At 36.9% G+C, this 10,699-nt stretch overlaps 2 protein-coding genes across 2 annotated transcripts in view; one reads left to right on the top strand and one right to left on the bottom strand.

Annotated features, from left to right (window-relative positions):
- Positions 1-294: 294 nt before the first annotated feature.
- On the bottom strand, positions 295-4,922 carry yipf6 (Yip1 domain family, member 6). The gene is made up of 7 exons (XM_019076025.2): positions 4,811-4,922; positions 3,620-3,748; positions 3,415-3,493; positions 3,241-3,283; positions 3,037-3,162; positions 1,869-2,026; positions 295-1,054 (listed from the first exon to the last, which is right to left on the bottom strand). Exons 1-7 carry the CDS (start codon positions 4,841-4,843, stop codon positions 933-935), a joined length of 690 nt encoding a protein of 229 aa, XP_018931570.1. The 5' UTR covers positions 4,844-4,922; the 3' UTR covers positions 295-932.
- Positions 4,923-5,843: 921 nt separating this feature from the next.
- The window catches only part of LOC109058819 (oligophrenin-1), a 32,685-nt gene continuing 27,829 nt past the window's right edge, over positions 5,844-10,699 (top strand). The window contains exon 1 of the mRNA XM_042724285.1: positions 5,844-6,385. Coding sequence (XP_042580219.1) covers positions 6,232-6,385 — 154 coding nt within the window. The 5' untranslated portion in view covers positions 5,844-6,231. The remainder of the gene's footprint in view (positions 6,386-10,699) is intronic.

Below are 10,699 nucleotides of genomic sequence, written 5' to 3'. Positions count from 1 at the left end.
ATTAGAATTTCTATCACATAGGGTGGCAAAGGCAGAGAGAGAAAGAGGAGTGAAGACTGTGTGCATGTGTTTCTCTGTGTGATGGAAACGGAGAAAGACAGGTTGCCGATGTGTCTTTATATGAGGAGACACTCTGTATGGAAGACTGTCTTTGTCAGACAGACAGTAAGATGTGTGCAAAAGGATTGTTTAAATGACACTAAATTTTACAGACAGAAACAGCACTTCCAATTCAACCTTAAGATACATTTTTAATTTTCTATGTGCAAAAAAAGAGAGAGCACACACAATATATGCAGCACTTATTAAAGTCCATCTTTATTTCCTTCTGGAATGTACCAACTTCCACCTATTAAAAATAAATGTAATAGCCCAAACATTCACAACTAAAAAGAAAAAAACAAAGAAAAGAAACTTGTATAGCAATGTGAGGGGACTGATGTGTGGCCTGATAATAGCTGAATTTTCCCAACAGAGACAATGCTGAATCAGACAATAACAAATACAAGCACCCTCACATAGTAACATACTATGCTTGAGTAAGCGCATTCACACATGAAGAGATCATCATACGCCTCCACGTTAGGGGTGTGAGTACATCTTGGACTACTCAGAGGGGCACTAATGTTCCTCACACAACAAAACATTCATATTATGAAGACATGTAGGCTGTTGTTAAATTAGTAGCTCTGTAGAATTAATGTCCTCCACTCCTTTTCTCTCCACTTCTTCAACTGAATGAGGGATGGGGAGGAGTGATATCTATGCAATAATCCACTGACTGCCCTCGGGTTGTCCCTTTATGAGTGTCCATCAAAGTGGTCTGCCTTTTTTTAGACTAGGCTAGTCACTAGCCAGCTTCCAGGCAGTCTGCTGGTTGTCTTAGCAAAGGGGAGAAGTTCATTTTCCAATTGTCGTAGGGTGTATATATGCTATTGAGAAGGCGAAAATGTCAAAATCATCCAGCCAATCACGAAGTAGAAGAGGAACACTGGATACACGACCAGGGCCTTCCTATTGGGCGGTTGGCTGTCTGCAAGAAATGCTGTGGAGGCTATGAATGAAAGACACGCACAAAGATATTAACTAGACTGTGTGTACAAGAGAGAGAGAAAATCAGTCAACTGACATCTGCGTCTACTTATTATTATTGGTAAATCTAGTCTAATTTTCTTCTTTGGCACTTGAATAACTTGTTTAATTGATGCAATCTCTGTAATATAAGATTGAAAAACAGCTTGTAATTGAATTTTTTGTCTGAATTGCAGATTTGCAGGCTAGTGCAATATTTCCCATCTACACTGCAGAATGCAGATATTTTATTATTGTAAACAAAACATTACAAATACAGCAACTAACTGAAGTAAATACGTTTAAAAACTAAAATTACTAAAACTAGAATTAAAATAAATTAAAACTTTATGGAAATATAAAAACAATAAAAATGGCACATGCACATAACAAAATTACTTAAACTTATTACAATTAAGATGAAAGCTAAAAAATAATAAAATACTATAATAGTAATATAAATTTAAAATAATACTCGCTATTCTATTAAGAATTATAGTTATTGCACTTTTATTTGTTTATTTTGCACTGTGATCCATTCAAATGTAAGTGTTTTTTTTTTTCTCATGGCTATGAAGCTAAAATATTTTAAAAAAAAAAAAAAAAAAACATTAAAAGAGTCTACACTCCCTCCTGGTGGTCACTGTATGCACTGCCTGAGGAGCTTGTTGGCTAGTCAGGCTCATCTGGTGCAGAAAACATACATGGATTCTAAACATTTCTGCTATGAACAGCCACAGGGCCTTTGGTATTCTGGGAATGCTGAAAACAGATAAAAAATACTGATTGATTCTTACCAAACGTTGACCAGCTGAAGGAGGCGGTGACAACTATGAGACGGACTACAAAACTGACGAGGCCTGAGCCTCCCACGAGAACTATACGACACACTATCATGGCCACAGTCAGAGGGAGAATACAGTACCCCAACACACAAAGACTCTGGAAAAATGATCTGTACAGACAAAGAGTGAAAAAGTCAGTTAACAATGTTTCGGTAGTGCTCAAACATTAATTTAGCTGTATATTTACTAAATTGTCTAGAAGAAATTATGAACAAATTGCAAATTCAGAGGGTTACCATCTATTTATGTAATGTTAAATTTTGTAACGAAACATGATATTGAAAAATAAATAAATAATAAAATCTGTAGGATCGGATGTAACTTGTTTTAAGCCAGAGGGCTAAAAAAATAATATAACAGGCTTATAAGTAAAAATAACAGTGTCTGACACTCTGATACTTATCACAGTTATGGTGGGACAAAAGTTGCATATTAAGTGTCACAGTTTGCTAAAAGTATCTGTTATCTACATCTAATTAGTTTTTTTATTATTATTATTTGCCTTATTATTTGTTTATTATTTATTGATAGATTATATTAAAAAAAATAATTTGATGTTTTTATTACACTATTTAATAGATCAAATACATTTGTGTCCTAAATTAGCTGTAAAGTCAAAACTTTCAATTACTGCATCAAAAAACTGGTGAAATTTTGCAACCCTAAATTTTGCCCAATGTTGCAAATTTTATATTATTTCAGATTTTTTTTTTAACTAATGGCATCATAAAGGCATATTAAATGGTGAAAATCATGAATATCAATGTCTGGGTCTCTGATGGCTATAAAAAACTATTTTTTATTATTTAATTATTATCACTCCCACTCTGTTCTCTTATTGCTCCAGTGGCATTAAATGATTTGCCTGCATCTGGTTGACTAACTTTCCCAATACACTGAAATTAAGTGCTCTTTCCTACCTCAAGCTACGAGACAACTTCCCACCTGTAGGTAAAGCTTATAAATAACAGGCAACACACTCCTTTTTTAATATGCATGTTACCAACTACACAAACTGACAACATGAAAGCCATATTCTAAAAATTTGAGATGAATCTCTCTTTAATGCAGGCATCTAACAATCTAATAAATATAAATGAATATCTGACTGTTTACTCACATAGTTCCTCCTAGAAGTTTGGAATTGAGAGTGATGATTACAGAACCGAACCAGATGATAACAAAGACTTCTGCAAACTGTGGCCTGCCTTCCTCCTCACTGTCAACAGACCCACCCTGCAGCATTCTGGGATAGATGATATTATAAATATATTGTATCTGCTGGAGTCATAGTGACAATAGTTCTCACAGCAATACTACTCACAAGGCCAGAGTGACACAGAGGATGAGAGGGCCCCATAAGTCCCCTAAAAAGAGCACATACATGCTCATTAGACAGCTGATGAACATTTAGCATTTATAATAATCAGTGATAATAAATAGCCCACAAGTAATCTGTGATTGATGATGTGTCATCAGTGATTGATGATGGACTCACAGTCTCTGAGCAGCGCAGAACTTTTCTTGGGGTACATCACATGGACAAACTTTTGTCCAACGGCTCTCAGATCCCTCAGCTGAGACCCACAAACAGAGCAAAAGGTACACTCCATTGTTATTTTAGTATTATTATATTCTATGAAATTATTTTTTCATTTATGGCAATATTTTGAACCCTGCCTGAAATGCAAGGTTTCACTTACAATAGTGTCTTTGACAGGCTCATCCAGGGTGGAGAAATCATTGTCAGCGTTATGTGAGCCCACCGGCACAGATATATCTCCCTCCACTGGAATGTCCTCCGAGATGGAGATGTCAGACAAACCCGCAAACTGTGACATAAAGAATGACTGGTTAAATCATTCATGGCAAATCCAGATACCGAAAAAACTTTATGTGCAGCTCACGTTCATCTACAGCAGTGATTTATAAAAATATGGTCCACTGGTGGTCCGTCCAGAATTGAAAGTGGGCTTTGAGCTGACTGACTATTTAAACAACAGCAGTAAGTACAAAACATTACAATAACCTAATAACACCAATATTTAATTAACTCGATACTAACATTAACATATTCCGAGATTGCGTTTCTGTTTTCTTCACAATAAATGACAGTTACTATAGTACTACAGTCTCATTTAGCTCATAGAAGCAGTCAAATTGATTTCAATTAAACAAGAATAAAACAGTCAGGGAAATTATTGAATGATAAATGTGAGACTATTTCATGATCCAGGTTGTATACTGATGATCATTTCTACAGTATTTAAAACTTTCAATTTTGTCCTGAAAACGGATACCCTTAGGCTCCTGCTGCCTGGGGTCGTTTAAAATGTGCCTGCTGATATTAATGTCTGTCACTCTCACGGGGATGAAGAACAGCTGATGTCCTATTCATTTCACAATTACAGAGATATTGACTATGTACACAAAATCACATTTTCAGAAACATTGGTATAGGAATAGTAAGGAAGTTTAACCTTTTAGCAGTCAGACAGTGCGTGTCAACAGTTTCAGGTTGCAGATTATGCTCCATTCTCAGTGTTTACATAGTTTGGTAACAACGCACGAAAAAACGTGTACTATTGTTTTTCATAGAAGACAGCTAATCTGTCAGTATGGACATTTGGGCGATGTTTGAATAAAATAAATTAAAATAAAAAACAATTACAAACGTTCAATGTAGTAAATGTTCTCTCGAGCTGAGAAACGACCATCTGCGTTTACATGTAACCTAACGTTATCACCCCAACAAAGCTTTACTGACACATTTACAAATTCTCAAGCTTCCAGTCAGGGTCGGTAACCATAAGGACAAAACAAAAACTCGCTGGAAAAGCTGACAACGTGTTTTAAAGACGTGTAAGCGTTTTAAAAGCATGTTTGTCCCTTACCATAGGCTTGCTAGACTCCTCTACTTCCGCCATCTTCACACGAATACGGATACGTCACAGATACGTTTGACGCCAAAAACGCCAACATGCCACTAAGCGGATAATGATAATGAATAATAAAATTATAATTTATATAACAGTATTATTAAATACATTATACAATTAAAATATTTAAACAAAGCTTAACTCAATTAAATTTATATATCAATTACTCAGAAAAAGCCTCCTTGCTCTTAAATATGTAAATTCAGCTCATTGTTATATTTAATTAACAACGTGTCAGTTGTTAAGTTTCCATATTTTATTAGTGATATATAATATGGCCTATATTTTAAACTGGTCAGAGATTGGAAATCATATTAACACAGACTTAAAAGCGCTTTTGACTTTATTGATATGATAATTCAGAGGAGTGTCGGTCTCTTTAAGGGTTGGAGTCATTGTGGGTTTAAAAATACAATGTGCGAGTAGAATGACAACCAGCAAGAATCAGATGTACAAACATAGGCGGGGCTCAGTGGCCCGGATGTTGGACAAGGACGTACATAATATACATAATAATAATATACGTACATAATAATCATCCTTTTTTAACTATTTACTGTGCATTCAATGCAACGTCTATTTAAATTTCCCACTGTGTCACTGTTTCAGGTACAACGGTTTTGTCCAGAACACTGCTTACGCGCCAATTTAGCAGCTCGTCACGTGGAAAGTGTTACTTTTCCAACCGCTCTTCAGGATGGACCAATCATATTCGTTTATGATTGCTGAATACCACAACCTATAATTAACAATTTCATAGAAACTACAGGGGCATGTTTCCAATTGTACTCCAGGTACAAATAATTGAAAATAATAGATTTAAATAATTACACGCTTCAGTCTGTAAATGTCTGCAGTATAACAAAACACATCCTTACATTTGAATGCAGTTCAATAGAGAATTTCCTTTTGTGAGCCCTCAAGCGCCCCCCAGAGGAAAGCAACGCGCGTCTGATTAAAATAAAAATTTTAGCCACTAACTAGTGACATTTTGCCGCCCAATGATGTGGGAGTATACAGTATGTAGCCCTGCCCGCGTTTGTCAGTCCCTCCGCTCCTAAAACAAGGAAAAGTGTAGAAATACAAAAACTTTCTTTATCAGCACTTTTCAAAAATTTAGTTTGCCATCCAAATTGCTCGACTGAAATATCAGTACCGCGTGCACACGGAAACAGTCACTACCGGAGCGCTTGATTATTGCTTTTACAACTGCATATCATCCAATATGTCAAATATGGGGAACTTTATCGAAACCGATTAATCGAAATCAACTTGATTGATACAGCCGAGTGATCAAAAGGCAGGTCTGTCGTGGTTTTTGTACTTTACTGACAACCAAAGGCCGGTTATCTTCACTGATCGATCAGAGGGTGAGAATGGGGCATCCTCCACTCGAGTTCAGCGACTGTTACTGCGACAGTCCAGACTTCAGAGAGAGGTTGAAATGCTACGAACACGAGCTGGAGAAAACCAACAAGTTCTTAAAGGATGTCATCAAGGACGGGAACAATGTGATCAACACGATTAAAGGTAAAATTGTGTTTTACAGCAGCCGTGGTGGTGTTCGCGGGGGGAGATGGAGGTCTCCGCCTTTGCAAACCGAGCAAGATCAGTGCATAACTGACATGTAATGTTAGGACTATTTTACTTACAATCGTAAAGCCTTTTTTTTTCTTTGCATGGGCTTTCACTTGCGAGTCCTTGCTTACTTTTAAAGGGGATTATGAATTGTAGAGTGATCTAGAATATGGCGAGCAGCTCTTGGAAGAGCCCCTTTCAGAGATGCTGGCAAGCCATTTTAGGGGGCGGTTGATTTATTTATAGCAGCACCTTTAATTTTCCAGATTAGTGAATGGAATTGAACTGGAAAGTTTAGAGATGGTATAAAGTGTCAACAAAATTATGAAAACTGGAGGGAGAGCCAGTAGTCATATGAACTCAGATACTGTGACTATAAGCCCTTCTCACTATTCTGCTTATCTCAAGTCAGTTAAGGCACTTTGCATCTCAGACTGGAGGAGAGAGAGAGAGATGGAGGCTGTAAAACCAGCAGTCTGCAGAGCATTCATTTCTATGGCCATACACACCACGATGGGTGTAATGTCTCTCTTCCGCTTTCGTTTTCTGTTTGGCTTATTATTCTTAAGTGTTTTGAAGCAACAAAATACAAATAGAAAGTTTTCACAGTCCTGCTCTACCACCACTGTTCCCCTGAACGAGGCCGTTAATGATAGAGGAAATGTATCTGAAAACAATGCACTTTAGACAGAAGCTTTTGCCTAATGATGAGAAGCTGAACTCAGTAGAGCTATATTATAGTATTTAAGATATAAAAGTAATTATAGCTCTAGGTATCCCAGTGCACAGCTCATATGTGGTCCTCAGTGTCAGTTTGGGGTTCAGGGAAATATCAGGGACTTATAAAAATGTTATTGCATTTTTTTGAAATAATTAATACAACTTGTTATGTGTGGAGGGAGTTAAGAGAATAAATAAAATAAAAAAAATATATAATGAGCATATTAAATGCATCATGTAATGTTGCAATAACTGAAAGTACAGTGAAATGTAAGTTAAACAAGTAATAAATTATTAGGCCAAGCCCTAGTTGGGTAAAAATAGGAAAATAGGAAGTGAAGAAAAAAAAAGTAATTAAATTAACTGGTTGAAAAGAGCAGGAACCCTGTGCCATTTTCAGATGTTTTCTTGACTTACTGGAGAGTTTTAGCTGATTGGTGTTCAGTTTTTCCGTCTGGATTTCACTGCCTAAGTTTGGCTAGAAGAATTGACAGCTGGTCTTCTTCAGTGATAATATGATGATTCAGCTTTAATTTATCTCCCAGAGTAAAGCTTTTCAGGCTTCCTTCCCTAATTTCAAGGGAAGTCATAAACACGCTAGTTTTCTAACAACACGAAGGCTGATAGCATTTTTAAGTTTTAATTTTGCCTGAGGGAGTATGCAAGCTTCTAATTTGACTAACCATAAGCCTCGCTTTATACCTCAGAGTGCAACACTCCAAAAGCAGAATGCTGAACCATTACGGCAGATTTCCTTATGGATTTGTGCGGTGCACAAATGGCTGTAATTTAATGACTGCATCTGCTCTCGGATGCGTCTGTACTGTCTTGAAAGGAGTCCTCAGTGCTTCAGTATCTGAAAGAGCCACTAGAGCCCAACCTATATTTTCTCTAGGGTTTCCGCTATTTGAAGTTCTGCAGTTTCTAAAGTCATATGACCTGACTCAGAGGTTTCGATATGCTTACTTCCTGCATTTAGGTCGTTTTTCACTTTTTGAGAAATATCGTGTGTGCTGTGTGGATATGAAACTTAACACAGGAAGTATAGCATTTCCTTTTCTTCAATGATGAGGAACCTCTTTGGAGATCTATTGCTGCTGTTATGACTGAACAGAGAATTTCAACAGATTTCCAGAAGGATTGAGGAAGCTTTCATATTATTTTAAAGGGGACATATGATGCGATTTAAATTTTTCCTTTCTCTTTGGAGTTTTACAAGCTCTTGGTGCATAAAGAAGATCTGTAAAGTTGCAAAGACTAAAGTCACAAATCCAAAGAGATATTCTTTATAAAAGTTTAGTCAAAAAAGTAAAGTTTTCCACGCCCTCCTAAAACACCTCGTTTTAACATGCCCCCACATGTCTACATCACTGTGCGTACCACATCAAGTAGCGCTTGTTGTTTGTCGTTTATCTGATCACAAATGCAGACATGGTTTTATGTTTATGCACCACGATACGCAACGCAATGCGTAAAAACAAAATATAAGTCATTATAATCCGTAATTATGTCCCCACTGGATGCAACAAATGCCTCGATTGTAATGGGTTTTATTGGTTTTGTCTCGTTGTGCTGGGAGACAGCATCACAGTATGTTAAGGGGCATAACATTGCCGTCACACGCTTGAGGTATTCAGCCAATCACAATGCACTGGATAGCTTGCCAATCAGGGTACACCTCGCTTTTCAGAACGATGAGCTTTGTAAAAATGTATGCGTTTCAGAAAGGCAGGGTGTAGAGGAGCAACAATAATGTACATTATGTGGAAAATAATGTATTTTTTGAACCTTAAACTGCATAAACACATTGCAGTACATCAAATACACAACATAATGTTCTTTTTAGCAATGTCATATGATATTTTTTAAACAAATATGCTCACCAATACAGAACTTGAGCCAATTGATGTGTCTGCTGTTGTTTCAAAGGCATTAATGACTAAATAATTCCACACAATACTTTTTGGCACCACTCATTCAAACATCATCTGTTTAGTTAGTGCAGTCTCATTCTGTCATCTGTTTTTTATTAAACTGCACTGACTGGTTCTTCAACCAAGTCTGGTTGTCTTTTAACAGGTGGTTCTTGGACTCATTTGAGGTTTAGTAGTTTATAACCTGCAATACAAACAGTGACTCAAACACGTTGCCATACATTCTGTCATGCTTTTCAAGAACACCTGATACATCACTTCTAGTCTAATTTTGTGAGAGTAAAATAGCGCTCTTTTGAGATCCGTGTGTGTGTTTGTCAGAGGGCTGAACAGGACGGGTTTTGTGATCTGGTTTGGAGCGTGTAGTCCGTCATGCCAGCTCCTCATGCTTTAGACAAACACACTCTTTGTGTCCTTTTCATCAGAGGGGATATAATCGTTTAAGCCATCTCCTCTGTCACAGAGTGTGCAGGCCTAAAACACAGCCAGAGAGAAAGAGATAGAAAGATGGATGAATGAATTGCTCATATGCCTATTGATCAGTAATAGAGAGCTGAAGTCAAATAGAGTTTCTCTTTTCTGGATGTTATTTACATAATAATTTGCATAATAATTTTAATTGCCACATCATAAATTGCATAATAATTTTAACATTGACAACCCATGATCTGGAGAGTTAGAGATGTGCTGAGATCCAATTTAGGGGTGGGCGATATGACCAAAATCTTACATCATGATATGAGTAATTTTATTTCATGGTAACAATATATATATCACAATATAGTTTTATCTTTATTTGATATCATAGAAATTTCATAATTCTTGTCACCAGTGTCAGTATCACAAAAAAAAAATAATAATAATCAAGCTCACTGAAGTCAAGTCACCTTCATTTATTTAGTGCTTTTAACAATACAGATTGAGCTTTACAGTATCAAATAGGAAAATAGTGTGTCAATGCAAAAGGACAATTGTATACACAAAATTTTCTGTTAAAGACAGTTCGTCATTGAATTCAGTGATATCTTCGTCCAGCTCAGTTCAGTTTAAATAGTATCTGTGCAATCAAGTCGACGATATCACTGGAAATTAAGTGTCCCCAACTAAGCAAGCCAGAGGCGACAGCGGCAACCAACAAAAAATCAAAATAAAACAAAACTTAAAAAAAACCTTGGGAGAAACCAGGCTCAGTCGGGGGGCCAGTTCCCCTCTGGCCAAACGAAACCAGCAGGTTGATCTATGCTGAAGCAAAGTTAGATTGTGCAGAGGGCTCATCTGGTTCCTGTGGTCTTGTCCTGATGGTCGTCTACGAGACAAGGTCTTCACTGGGGATCTGTCTCTGGGGCTCATCTAGTTGTCCTGGTCTCCACTGAAATTGACCTTGGAATAAGAAAGAAACAGACTAATATTAGCGTAGATGCCATTCTTCTTATGATGCAACCATTAGATTGTGTGTTATTGGAAGTGTTCCTGGTTTCGGTTGACCTAATTAATGAACACAATTAAACAGTAAGTAGGGCTGCACGATATATCGAAATTATCGAAATAGTTAAGTGCAATAAATTGCAGAAAACAACTCTTTGCCGTCTTGTCTTGTTGTCTGACTCACACC

The sequence above is a fragment of the Cyprinus carpio genome, chromosome B5, assembly GCF_018340385.1.
Source record: "Cyprinus carpio isolate SPL01 chromosome B5, ASM1834038v1, whole genome shotgun sequence".
Classification (NCBI taxonomy): domain Eukaryota; kingdom Metazoa; phylum Chordata; class Actinopteri; order Cypriniformes; family Cyprinidae; genus Cyprinus; species Cyprinus carpio.
Note: the sequence above shows the minus strand (reverse complement) of the source record. Positions and strands in the feature narration are given on the sequence as shown.

Excerpts from the sequence above, each read along its gene's own strand:
- yipf6 (XM_019076025.2), bottom strand. The coding sequence starts at position 4,843 with ATGGCGGAAGTAGAGGAGTCTAGCAAGCCTATG. Across the intron at positions 3,494-3,619 it reads AGCCTGTCAAAGACACTATT|CTGAGGGATCTGAGAGCCGT; the intron begins GTAAGTGAAACC and ends TGTGGGTCTCAG. Across the intron at positions 1,055-1,868 it reads CTTCAGCTGGTCAACGTTTG|CCTCCACAGCATTTCTTGCA; the intron begins GTAAGAATCAAT and ends TTTCATTCATAG.